Source organism: Lethenteron reissneri, chromosome 17 (assembly GCF_015708825.2).
Source record: "Lethenteron reissneri isolate LAM-NWPU_2019-01 chromosome 17, ASM1570882v1, whole genome shotgun sequence".
NCBI classification, from domain to species: Eukaryota; Metazoa; Chordata; class Hyperoartia; order Petromyzontiformes; family Petromyzontidae; genus Lethenteron; species Lethenteron reissneri.
This window is the reverse complement of record NC_083795.1, coordinates 6957748-6979942: the sequence shown is the minus strand read 5'-3', so window position 1 is coordinate 6979942 and position 22195 is coordinate 6957748. Positions and strand designations below refer to the sequence as shown.

General features: G+C 51.1%; 1 protein-coding gene across 1 annotated transcript; it reads right to left on the bottom strand.

Moving 5' to 3' along the window:
• Window positions 1-13532: 13532 nt before the first annotated feature.
• Window positions 13533-21198, bottom strand: AP5S1 (adaptor related protein complex 5 subunit sigma 1). Its single transcript, XM_061552990.1, is given in 4 exon segments — window positions 13533-17029; window positions 17031-17276; window positions 20916-21077; window positions 21143-21198. Coding segments are annotated over 4 exon segments (741 nt in total). The 3' UTR covers window positions 13533-16752.
• Between the last annotated feature and the right edge of the window lie 997 nt (window positions 21199-22195).

Here is a 22195-nt window from a genome sequence, read left to right as displayed (position 1 = left end):
CAACACGTGCGCACCCAGAGTCGGTCAATATGAGAGATATGAGAGGCTGAATTGGCAACGAGCGGGAACGAGTAAGCGCCAATAAATGTCTCGGCGACTAGCATTTCCGCTGCGCTGTCACCTCTCCCGTGGGGGAACGGCCGCTTTGGGCGATTAAATTGTTTTTTAATTCAACGGCGCCGTAAGTCGGTAGCCCCCTTTAGCGGGCGCGCACACGACACGTGTTCGTCGTCGTCGTGATCGCCGGCGCGCGCGTGTGAGCGACCGGTTGCTCGCACGTGGGCAAGCGATGGTGCGGTGGTCACCGCGCCGCGTCGAAGAACCCCGCCGAGCCGAGTTCGGTCCCTGCCCACGGCCAACAACAGTGACGGATATCTGCATCGGTTTCGGAGCGTTCCTCCAGGTCGACTCGGCCTTTAAAATTCGTGGCCCTGTTGGTGGCCGTGCACGAAGCAAAAGAGGGGGTACGGCCGTGCGTGATTCTACCCACACCGCCCCGTCGTAACCACCTCGGCGGCCTTGTCTGTTGACCTCCTGTCGCACCGTACGTAGCACAAACCCGTGCTCGATAGCAGCACTTGCCGCGGCAGGCTGGCACGGGCTACATGGCGGGCACTTTGTCTTTTGTGTGAGTGTACGTACGCGCGCGCATTTTCCATCGGTCTTGGGTTTCACGCGATGTGTTCGTCGTTGGCCCACTTCGGGTAGAAGAAGAAACCTGCAGGTGAAGCAGAGGAAGAGAGGGGTGGGATTGGAAGGTGAAACAACAGTCGCGATCAAACATTAATCGTGGCGGGTGGCGGGGGGTGGTGGGTTGGCTGAATGGCGTGGGGGTGTTAAATGAGGCTGCGTCGGCGATTCGTTGAGCTATTAAACTCGAGTCAGTACGAGGACGTGTGTTCCCGTCCCCCGTGTGATTATTAACCTGGCCCGTGGCTTTCTGAGTTCGGGGTTGATGATGGGTATTGATGGTGATCCCGCGACATCATGATGGTGATCATCATCATCACAATTATCACAATTCTCGTCATTACCAGTCATCGTCATTTTTATGACAATGCTCACCCCGGGAGCATCGTCATGATGACGATCCCAAAACGATGATGAGCTTGATGAGCTCGGAGACATGATGATGACGACCACCTTGTGACGTCATGGTCATGATGATCCTGAAACGATGATGACCTCGAGATTATGATTGATTGTTGACGATGCTGATGACGACGGTGATGATCCAGCGACATGACGACGACTGACAATTCGAGTCCACTCTGCCGACTCGAGCCACCTTGCAGCCCATCTCGAGTCGGATAGAAGCCACGCGCCTCAAACTGGGTCTCGGAAGCTAAGCAGTGTTCATACTCTTAGTTTTTTCGGTAAAGTCGCGTAGGTAAAAAATGAAATAAAAAATAATAAAAAATAAAATAATAATAAATCACGACGTTTCGGAGGCAACACAAGTCTCTGTCATCAGGTGGGACCGCCACAGCCAGATTTGCTGTATCAAGCAAATCTGGCTGTGACCATTTGCTGTATCAAGCAAATCTGGCTGTGACCGTCCCACCTGATGACGGAGACTTGTGTTGCCTCCGAAACGTCGTGATTTATTATTATTTTATTTTTTATTAATTTTAATTTCATTTGTTACCTACGTGACTTTACCGAAAAAACTAAGAGTATGAATCCTTGCAGTCACGAAAGCTTCACATCTAGAACTAAGCATCGTAGAGCGTGCTTGGTCCGCGCATGCTTGAATGACCACCGCGTGCAGGACCTGCCCGTGTGTTTAGGGCCTGGGGCTGCAAGGAGTGGCCAGGAGATGGCACCGATGAGTGTTGGTCGCCGCTTCCGACCAATAATCAGCGACGAAATGAATCTCGATCGGTCCTGGAAGGTCCCCGAGATCGACTCAGCCTCAAATCAGTACCTGGCGGTGGGGGTGTATAAACATTTCCACTGGGGAGACGAAGCCTGCCGGGCCTGACGAATATTGCTCACGCTCAGGATAATTGACAGGATGAGCATCATTTCCATCGTTACGACCGCTCATTGCGATGACTCAAGGTAAGACCGGAATGATGGCCCATGTAGGTCGTCGGTGTACGTTTAATATAGCTCGTGAATCATGCGTCCGCACACGTGTTTCATCACGGGGCAATTATAAAAATTGAGTGTCTTACCTGCGTGACAAGCGCCGTAGCTCATTTATAAATAGAGTTCATCTCATGGCGACGATTTGATAATGATGTCGAGCAGAGGCCCAACACGCCAGATCGGCCAGCAACAAATAGGAAGATTAAAGTTGCAACAGCCAAAGGGCGAGTTCAGTTTCTTGAATTGAGCGAGGTTACAAGAACAACTTCGGGGGGGGGGCGGGGGGGTAGAACGATGGGAGGGAATTCCAAAGTCGAGGAATGCGCGTGTGATCGTGTGCAAGTCCGCTTAATTAATAAGCGATCGTTCAAAGCAAGTGCATCAATCCTCTGCTTGATGAAGACCCGCCCACGCTGTGCTCGTCGTGTGAGTTGTTTGACCATACTTCACCACGTGGGCCAATGCGGGTTGGTGAAGGTGGGGGGGGGGGGGCGGAACCGGTTCAGATGTCACTCGCCACCAATGTTAGTCGTGGTCAGGAATCGAACTCAGGTGGCCGTATGTACGCGTGTTGAACTTCTTTCGCACCGTACATAGCCAACATAGCCAACCGTGCTAATCGTAATGTGTGTATGAGTAGTATTAGAAGTGCGTGCTTTCGTTTAATAACGTGTAGTTGTATATAAAGCATCGTACTTCGTGCAAATTGCGTCTCGCAATCGCCGAGGAACCGCGTACACGCGGGGAGGCGGAAGCCGCGCGGTGAGCCAGCGTCAACAATTTCCCAAGCTCTGCAGTCCTCTACTCATTAAGATGTTTTCAGCCAATCGATTAACGTCTGTACATGTTGGAGGAAACCGGAACACCTGGAGAAAATAGCACACATGCGACGGGGCAACGCTCTATCCCATACCGAAGATTATATTAGCCCGCAACTTTGGTACGTACCGGCTTGTCCTGAAGAAAAAAAAAAACAGGACACCGCACCTCTTCGATGCTCACGGAAAGATCTTTGCGGTGATCCATCAACCCTGGCGGCCTACACAAGTGTTGGATTACTGAAGCACGCGTGGCCGCCAACGCCATCATTACCCCCCGGACGATTCAGGACGATTCGAAAGCGGGACATCAAAAGAGCTCTGAGTACCCACGCACAAATAACTTGAATCAGCTCGTAAACACTGACCTCTCACATCAAAGTGTTCGCTCTATTGTTAGCGCGCAAGAGAGATGCTTATAATCGGTGACATTAAGTGGGCGGATTTGTTAGCAGCAGCTTGCCCATGACGACTCCCTGCTGCTGCTGCTGTTGTTGTTATTATTATTTTGTATTTTATCGCGTGCCCAATGCATCTCGTATACTGCACCATCGCACCGTGAGCACAACACGTGCCGCCAAGCGCATAAGGTCACAGCTCCAAAACCTGATCACAAGGTACTTCTTCCATGTTGTCGTAGGGTGAAATACATTTTAAATTGAGCAAACTGCAGTATTACGAAATGCTTGCAATGATAATGTGTTTTTTTATTATTGATATAAGTTTTGTAGTTTTTTTTTATTTGCCAAGACGGCCTCGCCCACCCCCCCCCCAAACCTCCCTCCCACCCGCTCGGATGAAATGGATAATTTTCCCCAACAGTCTGTTAAGGCTATACGGGGGATCTTTGTCTTTGTCTAAACACACAAAGAGTGCGCAAGTACACATGCGGACAGTACTTCGATATACAAGCACGACCACGTGTGATGTCTACGTACAGAGGAGCACGTGGCCCAGTGATGAGCGCGCTGCATTTGAAGCTGGCATCCCAGAGTTCGACACCCGGTTACAGTACTTGGGCTTCACCGAAACGATCAGTGTGATGAAGTATGGTCAAACAACTCCCACGACATCTCGAGTTTATACATTTATTCATATTTTTTTAAACGTGTACAATTAAAAAAAACTTTCACTGCGTATAACACAACCGACTAAACTTTGCACGTACTTACAATTGCCCGGGGAATGGTCAAGGCGTAATTAAGTTTCATAACGGCAAAGTAGTCATTAAGTGGACCGGTAAATCCGCTTAATGCGAATTGTTATTATATCTCGGCTCGGATATTGACATAAGTTAATATTTACACAAGACCTCTACCCGCCATGGCCAGGATCCCTCCCAGCCGCAGGGGAATGTTGCAAATGCGAAATGAAAATCCACGGGGCGGCATTAAAAATAAGGAAATTCAAACGTAGCCGCGAATAGCTCGATGCTGTGAACGGTCAGCACGCTGCACTTGGAAAACAGAGGTCGCCGTGTCTATCTCCCGGTGCGGCAGTTGTTAAATCCTCCCCACCATCGCGCCTCTGTCCACCCAGTCGTCTTAAATGGGTTCATCGATGGGCAGGTCGCGTGCGGTGGTGGTGGGGTAAAGTGTGCGTCAACATTCCCTCTAAGACTCGAGAGAGGTCTCTCTAGAGCTCCCTCGAGTGGAAGTCCTTCCTCAACTGAACTTTTTATTTTACCGGGTAAGACCCACTGAGCTATGTAGCTCTTTTTCAGAAGCGACCTGGCCACACATGATAATAGCTCAACGAAGTGGCTTATCACGTGGAAATATATAGCAGCCAAATACTCTGGACGCAATGTTTCTAAAAGTGGAGGGAAAAACCGGAGGAACCGGAGAAAAACCCACGCCATCACGAAGAGAACATGCACACTCTAAATATACAGCAGGCGTCAGTGTCGGGATCGAACCCAGGAACTCCTGCAATCCATACGAGGTAGTTAACATCTCGCCACCGTGGCGCCCTTCCATCAGCAGCGGCGTGAGAAAGCACTTGCAGAGCTGTGCCTTTAACGCGTTGCCTTTTTGTTTTGTCCGATGCACGGTCGATGCACCGTTTTCCACGGAGGGACCAGTGCGCATTTAATTTGCCGGGGAATCGAACTCGTGTGGTGAGGTTCGTTAATAATAATAATAACGCAGCGATGTAACGAGTGCGCCACCGCTCCGGCCCGCGACGATGAAGTCCCGGCGAGTGAGTGTGTGTTTTGTTCCAGAACGCTTTCCCTTCTTGGGAAAGTTTCCCACCGTCGTCTCGGTTTGGAGTTGACGCGGCGCGTAATGTATGCCGCGACACGCCGGGCACGCATTTAACGGGGCCGGGTTAAAGCCCAGCGGTCCGTATAATACAAATTCCTGCGCTTTGGCTCCCAAGATTGATCACCCAACCCGAGCCAAGCGGTGCCTTTTTAAAAAGTAATATCCGACGCTCCGCTGACTTTCACATTTACTCCCCACCTTAACTTGATTACCCAGTATTTAGTGCGCTCGGAAAGGGTTTTTAAACATTAATTCGCCCCTTTTATCCGGTAATTTGCCACTTTGAAACGTTCTCTGCCCGCACTTTGGGTGGGTTTTGAGATTTGAACCCTGGCCGTCCATTGTTTTGACTTTTTAGCTGTGCGGATGGCACGGATGAGATCACCTCTATTCCCAGATAATTATATCGGAACTGGCCCTGGTGAAGTTTGGTCAAATCACACGCACGGCGTGGGGAGGTCGTCATCCAGCGGTGAATTGGACTCGAATTTTTCAGGAACGCTGGCTTAGGCTGGGTGGGACGGGAGGGGTTTCCTTTGCCGTAAGGCACTACGACGAAGCCACAAGGCACGTATATCCACAATAATCCGACACTGTTACGGACACTATTCATAAACTCCTAAGAAAAGGTGTGTTGATAAAAAGACACATTTATTGATGCATGATATCTCACCGGTGTTGTCAAAATAAATCCGGTAACAGTGTGCAGAACTGTTCCAGCTGAAATTAAACACTGGCAGTGCACGTGCATGCCCCATCATCATTAACACTCAAGTACAGCAGAATGCAAATGCAGAGCCCTTGGCCAATCCGCTGGTGAACAAAGGGCACCGCCCCACGCCGGGTTGCACCGCGTGTTGTTCGGTATGATGTCCGACGTTGCGCCCCACGTCCTGAAGAAGCTCGTGGGAAAGCAATTATAAAATACACTCCCAATTCAGGTGAGCCAAAATAACGAATCGCCAGTATCAAAGCCCACCCAACTTAAATGTTTTGTTGCTCCAGAAGACACTCGCATCTTCGTGGAGCGAAACGTTGGACAACTGCACCATGTACTCATCTTTAAGGCTCAGTCTATCTAGGGGAGGGGCCCAGAAATAGTTAAAAAAACCCACCACTGAGGTTGGCTGTGATCGGGAATCGAATTAACGTCGCTGGATTTGCAGCGCAGTGCACGATCCACTACTTTTCCGCTGAACCAAACACACGTACAAACCCACACACTCCGTGCTGTGTGTGTGTGTGTGTGATGATCAATTCATTATAATTGCACATTTAGTTTACATCTTACACAATTAAACCAGCAATGTGTATGTACACGCCTGCTTTGTAAGGATTCTACAACACACCCGTACACACATATAAGGTAAAGATCCCTCGTGTAGCCTTAACAGACTTTTGGGACTGTTCGCGAGCACATTTGAAGGCTGAATCGCCCAAGGGGAGGCCCAGGACTGGTGCAGATAATCGTAACTAACGTTGGAATCGAACTTGGGTCGCTCGGTGATTCGTATAAAGCACAGTGCCGCGCTAACCACTGCGCCGTCGTTCCCCACTTCATCTCGAGACAAAAGGCACAGCTCCCCCGTATAACCACAACAGACGATTGGGGCAAGTGCTGAGAGCGAGGGGGTGGGGGTAGCCCGAACCCCACGTCACGCACACCTGAAACGCAGCATAATGTATATTCACGTTTCATAATTATACCGTGAATACAAAGAAAGGGATAATCGGGGTGAGGCGGCCCGGTACGAGTGCCATTCAAGGTGCTCCAGTATCAAATGTTGCCTCGCGTGCACATTGTGTTCACTTCAGTGCTGGCACAAACTTAAAGCGTTCACACAACAACACTGGGAGGCGGACGAACACACAACAAAGACCCCCCTCCCCCCACCCGCTCTTTAGCCTTCAACGGGCTATTGGGTAAATCGCTATGAGCGAACAGCTGTTCCACGAGGAACCAACAAGGCCGCCTTCATCTCCCCAGATAGAGTACTCATGTTTGTGTTTTAGTCGACCGAGGGGGGGTCGAGGGGGGTGGGGAGAGGCGACGACCCTCGACCCGTCGAGACCGGTTTAGTTTTGTTGTAAAAGATGTTGGCCGTGAGCGGGAATCGAACTCGGGTCGTCGGGTTCGTAGCGCAGCGCGCTAAACGCTACACTACCGCTCCCCACAAGACAAAGATCCCCCGTATAGCCTTAACAGACTGTAGGGGCAAGTGCTGTTAGCGAGCACCTATAATGGCCGGGACGGTACACGAGGGGGTTGGGTGGCCAGATCCCCGCCGGTCAACATGTCTCCCCAGTGTTGATGTTTACACACACACATACAACACACACACACAAACAACACACACACACACACAAACAACACACTCATACAACACACAAACAACACACCCACTCATACAACACACCCACTCATACAACACACTAACAAACAACACACTCTCAAACAACACACACACAAACAACACACACACTAATACACACACACATTCATACAACACACAAACCACACTCATACAACACACACACACAAACAACACACACACACAAACAACACACACTCTCATACAACACACACACATACAACACACACTCTCATACAACACACACTCTCATACAACACACACACTCAATCAACACACACACACAAACACACATTGTCGCATAAGCCTGCGGCTTTACGTGCGATTCTCTTTGGCTACGACTCACTCCGAGGTGTCAAATGTCATTTTCTCGTGCGTAAATGTATCAATCACTCACTCTGGAACCCATATTTTATCCAGTACGAGACATTATCTGATAAAGACTTTGTGGAGTAATTACACAATTTGCTGAAGCGAAACAAAAAGCAAACACACACACCACGCACTTAATTTTCACCTTTGTCACGCTCCACCGCATCTTCATTTTCGGAGCCCACATTGTCAAGACACGCAGTGCCATTTGTTTACGAGACCACGCCTCGCTGATGAGACTCGAAGGCAAAACCCTGCCCATCGTGGCGCCACGGTGACAAGATGTTAACTACCTCGCCTGGTCTACAGGAGATCGTGGGTTCGATCCAGACCCTGACGCCTGCTGTATATTTGGAGTTTGCATGTTCTCTATATCTCCCCGTGGTCGCGTGGATTGTTATCCCGGGTCCTCCGGGTTTTCCCTCCGCGTTTATAAACACGCGTTTAGAGTATTTGGCCGCTGTACATTTCCACGTGATGAGCCACTTCGTTGAGCTATCATTCGTGGCCAGGTCGCTTCTGAAAACCATCTAAATAGCTCAGTGGGCCTTACCGCGTGACATAAAAAAAAGTTTAATTTATAGTTTAGACAAATGCATCAGTTTAACAAACCTCAGCGCTCACTTGTTTGTATACATACATACGTGATATATTCATCATCTTTATCAGCTTTGACCAATCACTGCTGGAAGAAGTCCCCCCGCCCCTGCCCAAGCCGCCCTCTTGCGATGCTACAATCCATCACGCACGTGCACAGGAGCCGAATCGCATCGCTTCGTCTCTCCACGGTGGACGTGCCCTCCTGGGTGGGGTTGTCGTTCTCTCTTTAGTTCGTCTCGACCGCCGTGACAGTTCGGATGATGTCTCGTGAACTGGATCTCGGGCAGCTGTTGAACGCGGATCATGAATGAAAAAGCATGAAGGGCGGTTCATCAAGGTGCGAATGTAATTCCTCCACCGCGGCCGTCAGATGTGCGTCGTGATAGTCTGTGCACGTGTTATGTACCAATGGCTATGTTTCTGAGATTTGCGGTAATATTTGACACGGTTATATCAATCACATTTACGAGTTTATTTTTTTTAAGTCAAACGAAGATGAAAAATATCTCCATTCTACAATATTTGTCCTGCAGTATTTCTATTTGCTGTGTTGCGTTTTGTATTTGCCTTGTAACTCTTCCTTGAAATGGAGACCCGAGGTCTCAACGAAACCCCCTTCACCTGCTCGCGAATCGCTTTCTCTGTGTGGGCCTCGTGTTTTCGTTGCAGAATAAAAGTTGCGTCTTGGCAGAGGCACCTTGGCGACACCTGCTGGCTGGCGAGCGAGCGAGTGCGAGCGAGTGAATCGTCTCTGTCTGGCAGTGCGCCAGGCGAGACGAACCCCCCGCAACCTCGGTTCGCTGAGGAGCGGTGGCGCAGTGGTTAGCGCACCCCCCCCCCACCCCCCAATACGCCAGGATGTATAGAGGCGGTGGCGCGCAGTGGTTCGAACTCGGCTACCGACATGAGTTCGATTCCCGGCCACGGCCAACGTCAGTGGGCGAATATATCATCCGGTTCTAGACCTCGCCGGGACAGGTTCGCTGGAGAGATAAAGGCGGCCGGGCGTGTTGCTCACCACACCACCAATTGTGTGCTTTGCAGAGGCCGCGCTGACCAGCGTGAAGGATGGACAAACAAACCCCTAACAAACAGTACCCGGACCCAGTGTACGTGACGGTGGCGTTTGCGTAAGCAGCAATCTTTGGGTCGGTTCCAACTTGCTGAGTCTCATCAGCGGAGTGCGGCCTGCTAAACAAATGCGGCTCCGATGACCATTCGACATCCGTTGACCTTCTCAGTGATCTCTGTGACTGTTCTAGCGAAGCGGTTGCTTCCAAAGTCGAACTTCTTACATTAGCTGCACGCTTCTAGATCATTTCCCTCTTGAGCGTAAGCCAACACCTGACACCAGCAGTCGCTACGCTAATGTACGACCCCTTCGTCAACCTACTGCTAGACGAAGGCCTCCCTCTCCCACGCCGTGTCGGCCTCGTGCCAGTTGCTTGACCACACTCCAACGTGATGTTTTGGAGCAGGTTGGTTGGAGGCTGGCGAACGGGGGGGGGGGGGGTCCCAGGACCGGTTCGGATACCGCTCACAAACGGACGTTGGCTGCGGTCGGGAATCTGTACTCATTGGCGTCATCGAGACTCATAAATCAATGTATCATTCTTCGTTAATTTGCGCTGCGGATGACCATAACAGTCCCGTATTTGTGACCTTGTTTAAACGGGGGGGGGGGAGGCACACGCTGGATGCGGGGGATGAGGGTTAAGACAACCCAGAGGGTAGTGGTGGTGGATGGGGGGTACAACACGGTCAATGTTAAACAAACTTTTGATGTCAACGTTAAACGCTCAACGCAACGATGCCGCCTGCGTTTGTCGTTTACGCATCTGGCTCTCGCCCCCCCCCACCTCATGCTTGTGCGCCAAAGCTGTGACGCGCAACGGTGAATTGCAAAAATAAAAGATTGCGTGTGCATCTTGTCCAAATTATTTGTATGTCCAATATAATAATCATGAAACACTTCGGCTGGGAAGGGGGCTGAGTCCCCCCCCCCCCCTCCTCCTCCAGCCAGCCATTTAAATCGTATGTATGTTGAACTTCTTTCGCACCGTACGTAGCCAACCGTGCCATTGCCCCCGAAGCAACAAGGGGAACAAAAAAAAACCCCGTTAACTTTTAATAATTGCGAGTAATCAGGCCAGAGTGTGATTAGTGAAGCGGCAACTAAACTTACCACTCATTAACAGGGATGGCCAATTATGTAATGGCTCACAAAGTATCACTGATTGCCTGGCTAATGAGTTACAGGCACATCTGAGAATGCGATGGGCGATCGGCCACATTTGTCTCGACTGCGGTCAGCCGCGCCGGGCTCGCGCTTTTGCTTAATTTTTTTTATTTTCACGGTTGCCGAGCACAGGGCTCCAACACGCCAGCAACAAACAGCACTCTTAAAAGTTGTGATCGTCAAAGTGACGTCTAGCTCTCGAGTGAGCATTGAGGTTATACTCGCCCGCTATTTTACAGATCCAAGTCAGTTCTTGGAAATTATACATTCCTATGACAGGGGCGAGGCTCCCTATAGGATAATCAATTGTTGATTTCCCTATAACAGCGGTACTCACGCATGTTTACTGCTGGACCACGTGTTCCCGGATAAAGATGTAGGTAGATAATTGTTAATACATCTCTTGAATTCAGTAAGGTGATTACAGGAACTTTCGGGAAAAGACGACGTGGGAAAAAATTCCAGCAGTGCAAAGGAAGAAGACATTTCCCGCACATCCGATGAGCACGATTGGCTACGTACGGTGCGAAAGAAATTCAACATACATACATATACTATAGATAAACGTTGTGACCGGCTGTGGTAGTTGGACAGTGTGGATGAGACGAAACGGTGAGTCTGACAGATCGAGTCCGCAGCATGGAAGGATGAATTCACGAGTGGAAAGAGTAACCATGATGGCTGTTTGTAGTAGCGATAGGAGTGACGAGGAGGCGACCGACCACCGGCGTTTGAATGACAGGACTGAATCGGCGAGTGCTGGATCACCCTGGATCACTCTGAATTATATACGCGGTGCAGTGAGGTAGGAATTGGGTGCTCTGACCAAGCTCTGACAGCGATATTACCTCGACCGACTTTGTGCTGCGTACGCTGTACCGTTTTAGCGATCATTCATTTTGGAAGTTTTCTCATTAGGTGTGGTCAAATATCACCGTCGCTTTGCGTCGCTGCACCGAAGAAAAGCAACGCAGCCAGGTGCGCTCTCACACATCATCCACACACCCACGCACATCATGCACACACCCAGGCACATCATCCACACACACACGCACATCATTCGCACACCCACGCCCACGTACATTATCCAACACACATCCAAACACCCACGGTACAGCAAACACCCACGCACATCATCCAAACACGCATACATCAACGAAACCCACACACGCATCATCCATACACCCACTCACATCATCAGATATATATATACACACATACACGGGCCTTTGCCAATCCACTGCTGGATGAAGGCCTCCCATGACACGTCAATCACGGGACTGGTTCATGCTTTACCGCGCTGGTTACTGCGGGTTGCTGAAATCCTAGGACCGGTTCAGACATCACTCGCCACCGATGCTATCCATGGCCGGGGAAATCGTCCTCGGGTTTTGCGAGATTCGTAGTTTCGTGGGCTAACCACCGCGCCACCTCTCCACCCGTAAAGAGAAGCCTTCCGAGTCGAGGTACTTGGATCACGAGAAGAATGATCACCTTTGTTTTCGAGTGAACTTAACTGGCAGCTGAACTTAAACTTTCCAAGCGGTTCCAAAGTAATTATTTTAGGTCCCTTGGGGCAAAACGGTGAAGTCACGCAAGAGACAAAGATCCCCCGTAAAGCCTTAACAGACTGTTGGGGCAAGTGCTGTGAGCGAGCAGCACCTATGAAGGCCGTCACGGCACACGAGGGGGTGGGTGGCCAGCACCACGCCCGGCCACCCCGTTGTTTCCCAAGTGGCGATGTTAACACATCGCACCAGGTACTCATATGAGGCCGAGTCGATCTAGGGGAGGCCCAGGACTGTCCCAGGTGTTGGCCAAGAAGCGAATTCGGGTGGCCGGCTTCGTAGCGCAGCGCGCTAGCCGCTACACTACCGCTCCCCACTTTGTCTTTGAAGTCACGCGCACACACACTCACAGACACAATCTACTCCGTAACCAAGGCCAATTGCCTGCAGGGGAAAAAAAAACACAATCATAGAAACCTTCGGCAATCATCGACCACACACACACACACACGTCTCCCACATCCTCGCTAATGGCATTACAACAACAAAAATGCCAGCGGACAGCCCATCAGAATGATCGGTAACTACAGACGCGCCCACGGTGTGGTTCACGGGCAGTCAGTCTGGGCTTGTGACAGATTCTGGCTTTGCGAGTCCCCTTGAAGCCAAAGTGAGCAAATCACTCGGAATGTGCCCGGCCTCGTCACATCTGGGAAGCCAAGCCGTCACGAGCCTGGATCGTGCTTGGATGTGTGACCGCTGTGCACGTCACGTGAGCCGCTTTGTGGAGCAACCTTGGCGGGCAGCCGAGTGGAGTTGAGAGGAAGTCAAAAAAAATCCACCAAAGTTGTGCAGCACCTTCTACGCTCCCACATTTATACTCCTCGCCTTCACCAATCTGCACCGGCCAGTGTGGTGAACCGCGGTAAACGTAATCGCCACGACCCGCACGGCGTGGGGTTGGCTTTCATCCAGCAGTGGATTAACAAGAGGCGCTGTGCACGTGTACAGGTCAAGAAAGCCCGTGGACAGCCAGCTGCAGCCGACGGGAGTGAACTCGAGTTGATTTACAACCGGAGTTGTCTAAAACATCGCGGCATTCCGTAGATTATTCCCAAGTTACTCGAGTCATCACGTGGGCAGGTCCTCCCTTGAACGGGGAAAAAGCGCCGCTGACAACAGGCATCCACACGACACCCGCGTATTCAACGCTGTGAAACTCCCGAGCAATGCAGGATTGAAGATTCGCATACGTCACAAACCTCGTTTGTTTGTTTTTATTCCATACAGCTTCCTTCTTCACACGGCAGCGAAATGAAACAGCCACCAAGGACAGGGTGGAGAAGAGCCACTCGAGAGGCTCGTGGTAGAACGTGGCAAGCAACAGAAGTTGGCATACAATAGGTGGCACGCAATGTGACAAGCAATAGAACGTGGCAAGCAAGCTATGTCGATGTAATGAGGAAGAGGAGTTTGTGATGGACAAGGCACGTGCGTAGCAAGAGAATAGTGTACGCAACAAGGCCAATGGGAATAGGGCACGGGTGAGAAAACATTGTTCGGCACAATAAATTAGGAGGTTGCGATTGCTGGGACGCGTGTGTAGGATAGAGGGAGCAGTTGAGAGTGGCACCCAGCGGTCGGTGAACAAGGGGAAGACGATGAGACCGGAAGAGCAGACACAGAAGACTCGGCTCTAAGGAAAGCTGTCACGGGTGTGGACCAATCAACTGCAAGGACAGTGCATATATTATCAGAGTTATGTTTTTTGTTTGCATTATGGCTGCAGGTATTGTGGTCTATGCAAACATGACTCCATGTAAAAAAAGGTGTCAGTTTTGTTGCCAGAAAGAAGGGTAAAAAAAACAATTATCAGACCCAGAAGGTCAAGGTGTCAAACTTTGCAACGGCAAAGGGAATCTCGCAGAAGGAAGCGATGGCGAGCTGCGATAGCAACCGGCACTGGCCGTGATGACCTCATTGCCTACACTTGTCCATTCTGAGCAGCGAACCGAAACGCAATCTAATGATCGGATGGCCATGAGTCACTGACATCGCACTCATCCGCGCACAGCTTTTCAACCACATTTCCGCCCGCTCAATTGTGCACTGCAATAGCGTAACCACAAACACACAGGGTGACGAGGGGCAGCTATTGAACTGCACCTGACATTTGTCCCAAGTGCGGCACAGTGATTCTAAAGGAAGGTTACGGCCGACTCGGGAGTGAACAGGGCTCCCAGCGGTGCTCTCGGCATTACGCTCAAGAGACTCTTCGCAGCTAGCAGTGCAATCATCGCCTTGTGTTGGAGAATTGCCTCCGGAGATATCAAAGAACAACACCTCGAGTGAATTCCTCGCTTGCCACAATAAGCTCACACATTTAGCATACCCTGCAGCACTGTGTGTTTGTCGCGTGACATTCCAACTTGCGATTGCTTCATTCTCGTAGCTGGAACATGCCGCATTAAGTGACTAAGAATATTTAATAGGGTGTTTATTGGGTGCAGTCATTGGTGACCTGGGCTGTTAGCATCAACTCGCTGTACCCGAGAACCCGGTTTGACCACGTGTGTTCGATACCCGGACTCCAACCCAACCCAGTAGGGGGCTGGATCAATGCTCCAATACGCCCATCATGAACCTCCCCGAACCGATGGACCACTTCGGCTCCTCTGTCGGCCTGGGGGGCCGCACGAGCGAGAGCCACCACGTCGCGCGACACCAACTCCCCCGCTCCCCCACCCACGCCGAGTTTCATCGCTCCAATCGTTCCACCTCGGCCATAAAAAATATATATTACGCGGAGGGAGCAGAGGAACCATCGGCGGCAGCGGCCGTCGCCTGTGATGTGCCGTCGGAACGCTCGTGAACCGCGGCCGACTGTAAAACGCCGCCCCCCCCCCACCACCACCACTAAAATGTCAGCGGCGGGATTAGTTTTCAATGTTTGCGTTGCCGTCACCCAATGATCGGCTCGGCATATCGCGTTTCGTCATCTTGTCCCCCAGCCCGCCCGCCCGCCGCACCTCTCGATTGCATGGATGGCTACGTACGGTGCGGAATAGGTTCAACATACGTACATGTGTCTCGAGTGTAAAAAAATATATATTTTTTTAGAACCTTGGATAACGAGTTACCCGTGCAATTCATGCGAACACGACACGCCCCCCCCCCCCCCCCTTATTCGCACATGTAAATACGAACACATTATCGCGTGTGCATCCTTCGCAGGTTTACTTACGAACTGCAGACTGTGTTGAACGGAGCTCAAATTGAAGTGGCCGGGTGACTCAGGGGTCAGGGCACTTGAGCCGGTATTGCCGAGAACCCGGATTCGTCTCTAGGAGTCGGCCGCTGCCTTGTGATTAAACCGGGTCCCCTCCTCAAGTGTAGCGAGTTGATGCTTCTCAGCCCCTGGTACCAACGGCTTGACACAAACAACCCATCGTTATTAAATTTGATTTGTTACTTATTTTGGAAAAAATCCAGCTATTGGGCATTGCATTGACTTGATTGACATGGGAGAAACACTTTTTTCAGGTTATATAAAAATGTGTGCCCCTGGCGTATATGTGTAAATTCAGAGATATATGGAGACCTTTCTGAAGTGACTGCAAAAGTAAAGTCTGTGACGTCACCTTCCACGGTCATCCACTGACACGGAGCGATGCACTTCTAGCAGCAGAGCTACAAATGGGATCTTCTTCAGCTCGTTACTCAACAGTTACCAGTCGATGATACTTCAATCAAAAGGTATTTTTCACAAGTGGTCACAATTAATGAGGGTGTGCAACCCTTCCCATTTCGGAATAAAACAACCCTGACATTAGCGAAGCCGCCAGCCGTGCCAACACTGAGGGCGCCGTAAGTGATTAATGGGGCAAATATCCACCGCAAACGCACACCCTGCAATCAACGCAAATCCACGAGAAATATCATACATACGGATCGCTCAGCAACAAAAAAAAAAGTAAACATTTAATTTTCACGGCAATTACGGAAAAAATGTCTTTTCGTTGTCACACTCAATCACGGGGGGTGGGGGGAAACAATGCGTCAACAGCTTCACTGATAGAGCGACCCGACAACCTTTCGACGCGACATGGCTCCGACACTCCCGAGTAAGACAGGCAACGATAAATCGTTCCGGCAACTTCTTCAGGAACTGGAATCGCACGCTCACGTTCTCACTCGGTCGGTGCTACGGTCCCGACAACAAGCGGCAACAACCCGGACGCGCGCCGGACGGTGGGGTCTGGACAGCATGACCGCGAAAACCTGCGCCCTAAAAGTGAACAACGCAGCGCTCAATCCGGCAAAACGGTCAGCGGGCAAAATGCATCGTCGCGATTCGCCAAATCGCCAAACGGGCGGGTGAACAAGCGACGAAACTCAGTGTCCTTCACTCATTTTTAAAGGGGGGGGGGGGGGGGCGCTTTCGCCGATAAGACATCAGTGTCAGGGCCACCACCGCCCGCGTCACTTGACGTTCACGTAGGCGCTCAGCTCCCTCTCGACGCTCTGCACAAACTGGTGATTGAGGAAGAGCAGCTGTCCGAAGGGCAGCAGCGCGGCCAGCACCGCGTCCACGCGGTCCGCCTGCAGCAGCGCCTCGCAGCCCAGCGCCGCCGCCGGCGCCACGGGGGGCAGCAGGCGCTCAAGCAGGGCGCGGCGCACGTGGCGCAGCGTCGACTCGGCCAGCGTCATGTTGTCGTGCTCCTCGCACAGCAGCGTCAGGGCGAGCGCCGACGCGGCCCGCCGCTGGCGGCGCCGCCGCGGGGCCGGCGCCGCCACCGCCGCCGTCGCCGGGCAACGGCAGCCACAGCGCCGTGAGCTCCGAGTCGCAGGGGTCGCCCGCCGGCAAGCGCAGGGCGCCGACTTCGAGCGACGCCGACAACGCCGCCTCCTGCGCGGCGGTTGGCTCGACGCCCGGGAACGCCGCCGCCGCCGTCGACTGTGCCGAGGCGCTGGCGCTGCAGGGCTGGAACGCCGCCTGCACCTGCCTGGCGATGAAGGAAACGCGGAACGGGGGGCAGCCATGGATTACGTGGGTTGTGACGACCGGGAGGGGGTGTGCCGCGCTATTTTCAGGTTTTTTTTACACCACACTTCACCGTGCTGGTGAGTGCGGGTCGGTGACTGCAGCATATTTTGTCTCACCTCTCGCTCAATCGAAATTTGCAGTACGCCGTATTTAGAAATACGTATTCATAAATACGGCGTATTACACATCTTGTGGAGGTTATGAGATCGATTGGCAGCCGAAGGAGAGAACACACATTGGAGAAGATGACTGGTATGAAGACAGCAATGAGATCAGCTCATGTGCAGGAGGAGGGATTGTGGTATCTCGAAACCATGGATGGTGATATGGGAATGCCTTCATTCAGCAGTGGACTGATGTCTTATGGTGACACGCAAACTTCATTTTGATTTATGCGATGAGTGGTAAGGGCTAACAGGGCTCAGACCCCTGCCTCTGAAACCTATTCACCAGTGTTAGTATTCACCGGTACGGTAAAACCTCTCAAAGCCGGACTTGGCGAGAGAGCGCAAGGTCACCACGAGTAGAGGATGTGAACCTGTGGACTTGAGTGTGCCAGTCTGCCACGTGCTCTTGCTAGTGGTGGACTTGATTGTGCCCGTCTACCATGTGCTATGCTAGTGGCGTGATTGTGTCGTCTCGTTTTTGGACATACATTTTCAATCGTTGTTTTTATACATTTCATTAATTGCACAATAAGTAAAATTTTCTTAGAAAAATTTATTTTTATTTCTGCCTCCCAAAAAATATTTCCCCCCCCCCCGCCGCCTATTTCCAAGGGAGCGAGTGAGAAGCAAAAGATGTCATCGCAATCGCTGGCATCGGTTACGTTTCCACACCCTCTTAAACACAACGCCGTCGCACAAAAGCGCGGTACCGATACTGCTATAGTTTTCAGATTCAACGTTTGTGGCTGCCAAACAGATCAGGCTAGAATTACCAGTGCTTTGCAATTTAATAATTCATCAGGCGATTTGTCTCGTTTTTTTTAGCAGCCTCATCCGTGTACCAAGTAGAATAATTTATAGGTAATGTCAGCAATCACAAACAGTAGCTCAATCCTTTGTTAATAAAATATGACAACGCAATTCAACTTGTAAATCTATCCCCTGTTGCCACAGAGCACAACACGGACTCGCTTCAAATATCAACCACTGAGATCAACGTTTGTAGTTGGAGATGGGGCCATAGACCGGCTCATTTAGCCCCGGGCATAAACAATGCACCTCACGAATCTCACAAGTGCTCTATTATATTCAGGCAATAACCACTGAACCATCACAATCCTAAAGTTTCCCTACTCTCTGACTGAGCCTCGGGTATTTACAATGCACCGTAAAAACAAAATCCCACAGGTGCCTAAGTCAAGTTTTGACTAGGCATATTTACATGTTAGCAGTTGCGATATCCAATGGGATTTCGAGGCCAGGTTGTCCACTTACCTTCGAAGTTTAAAACGAGAGGAAAGGTGGACAAGTCAGGGAGCGGGAGACGGGAGCGGGCAGCTCAGGTGAGATGGACCCAGAATCGAGGAGAGGTTGTCACCCCCAACCATCATGCTGCGTGGATGTTTTATGATTTATGGAGTGTTCCCCCCCCCTCGCGGCACCACACCGGGCCTCCCCTTAGAACGCTGGTTACCTCTTCACCACCTCCTCTTCCCTCCCCATATTTATAAAAGCCCTCACTGCCCACCCACCCCCCCCCCCGACGGAGAATCACCACCGGTTGGGGCATGGAGCCTTCCACTCCCTGCCTAAGTATGGTTCCGAAGCGCCAACAGCCCCCCCACGCCCCCCCCAGAAACCATCGGCACCTTGTACGGGGCTCGAGGGCTTACCACAATAAATAAAACATACATAATACATAAAAGTGGTGAGTTATCTATCGCTCGCCAATGATGTTAGCCATTGTTGGGAATCAACCTCGGGCAAGTGGGGTTCACACCGCTGCACCGCCACTCCAGTGATAACGAAAAGGAAGGGGGCAGGAGAGCGAAAACTTTGTTATCCGCGTCGTGTGTATCTGTGTGTGTGTGTACGGTTCACGGTTCGTTCATTCATCCTTGGTCGTGGCACCGTCACCGGCGTGACAAACTGCCCCGGCCGGTGCTCGAGTCAAGATGCCATCTCGAACAGCTTGAGTGAGCGTTTACACTCGGTGTACTTCGCGGAGCTAGATGTCATTTTCTTGGTTCTTTCGGTAAAAAGTCACGTAGAATGGAAATAAAATAATAATAATAAAACATAATAAAATTATTCTCACGACGTTTCGGCCACAACGCAAGCAGCCGTCCTCAGGTGAAGAACAGGTCTGTCGGGAAGACAGCGTCTGGTCTGTCGGGAAGACAGCGTCCGTCTTCTCGACAGACCTGTTCTTCACCTGAGGACGGCTGCTTGCGTTGTGGCCGAAACGTCGTGAGAATTGTATTTTATTATGTTTTATTTTTATTATTTTATTATTTCCCTTCTACGTGACTTTACCGAAAGAACCAAGAAGATGAATCACTGCAGTCACGAAAGCTTTAAATCGAAATAGATGTCATTTGTCGCCATCCACTGCTGCGTGATGAAGTCCTTGCCAAGACCATCGGCCCACCGCACGGTCTCGCATTGACCGGCGTGGTGAAGTATGGTCAAACAACCCCGATGACCGACACGGCGTGGGAAGGCCTTCGTGCAGCGTGTGGATGAACACAAAGGGCCTGTGCATCGGTGTGACAATGTGGCCAGGCCGAGACGGCTGCGATGACCAACAGCACAACGCAGCACGGACAGCGTGGAGGTCACGATCACGGGCCCCACAGATGCGCGAAAAGACAAATATCGGGAACTTTCGTTTCTAACCCCATCCACGAAACCCTTTTCTCCTATCCATAACTCCCACCCATAAACCCTATACATCGAACTCTGACAAGTAATTGCTCACTGTTGGCCGAACGGCTTCCACTAGGATTCATATTCTTAGGTTTTTTCGGTAAAGTCACGTAGGTACCGCTACGTGACTTTACCGAAAAAACCTAAGAATATGAATCCTTGCAGTCACGAAAGCTTCAAATCTAGAATTCCACTAGGATATTTGGCCTCCTCTTCCACGCCAGCCACCGTCGACTGACTACCGACGGAGCACCAATTTATGCCGATGGGTTAACAGAGGCAGAGGCGTGGAGGCGGCGGGCGGGGTCCGCCTGATGAAGCTAGTTGTGATTGCTGGCGAAACGTCGTACTCAGGATTGTAAATGTGGATTTGCTCTCCAACACACAAGCGGTGCGCTGTACGAGTAACGAATTGGCCACGTTCCGTTTACGTGACAAACCTTACCAATTGGCTGCATCGGCTGGTGGCGGGTTTAACGACACATTTATATTTACGCGATCTAACCCAAAACAATCCCTGTATTATGGATGATAATGTTCGCGAAAGCCTCCTCCGTGTTAACCAGAGGGCCACCCTCTCAGGAAGTCCAGTGCGCTCCCCCCCCCCACCGCCCACCACCATCTCACACCACGACAGCAGCGAATCTCCCGCCTAGCCCGGAGTGGCCGAGGTAACTTCCCGATAATAATGAGAAAGGGAGAGAGAAAGGCCTTCTTTATACCTCGCCACCGCCGCCATCCGTTCCTTGCGGAGAAGACGCAGCCGCTCGCCCTCGCAGCCGTCGTCCTGGAGCTTCTCAGCGGCGAACACCTGCGAGTAGAGGACGCGGCAGGGGCCCGCGGAGCTCACGGTGTGAATGAGGACGGCGTAAACCATGGCGATGTGGTGATGGCGATGTGGTGGTGGCGATGTGGTGGTGGTGATGGCGATGATGATGATGGTGGTGATGGCGAGACGCGCGCGAACACAACACGCGCACGTGCTTGGCGTACTTCCGGGGTCATCAATTCCGGAATCGATGTCGTGCGTGGTCGAATTAGCGATTCGATTCATTACCCTTTGGGGTGATATCTATGGGACCTTTTTGCCAGGACGGTATCAAAAATGATGGGGGGGGGGCGGTGATATGAGTGGATTTAAGTGCGCATCTTCAGTGGCTTCCTAATATCGGAAAGAAGAGCGTCCCAGATGCCTTGCAAACATGTATCTATTTGGTGTTTGAACATCTTAACGCGAGTTTTATTGACACACGGTAAAACCTATTCTTAATTTTTCAACCTTAGGGTTGATTTTTTTCACGGGGTCAGACTAAAAGTAATGAAACACTTATAGTCCATACATTTGCAGAATGCCGTATTCCCTGGTTAGTCTGTGGGCATTCCATTTTCCCCATTGGAGCCTACAGGTACCCCCATGTTCACCTATGGGCTGTCGTTTCTTTCTCCATGTACTCTGTATTGAACTTCTTACGGGCTCTCCGTCGCCAACCGTGCTGATCGGGGGTGCGGGGGAAGGATAACTAAACAAAACGCAACAAGCAGTGCTGAAGAACGTAGTTTTCAGTCTAGAGGATTTAAAAGTGCATAACTCCAGTGACTTCCTGTCGGAAGAGCGTTCCAGACGGCCGCAGAAGCGCATCTGAAAGCACGTGATGCAGTGACCGTGTTTGTTCGATGAAGAGCTAAAGGCCGCTGCGAGGATGACCGGTCCTTGACGAGACCAGCAATGTACTTTGGTTCATTTGTGGCAAGCACTGTGTGTATTGAGTGCGACCTTCTATATTCGTTCAAAAACCAGAAATCAATGCAGTTCAGCGAGCACTGGACGGACATGGTCGGATCTCAGTCGTCAGAGGGTTCTTAAATGGAATTGTTAAATCGTGATAACTTGCAATGCCAATTTGCAATTAAATCTCGTGTTCGATTGTCCACATCCAATGTCGGGTATTGCTTCGCACGGACTTCCCAAAGCGCTTCTCGTGCCGGACAAGAACGTCCACTT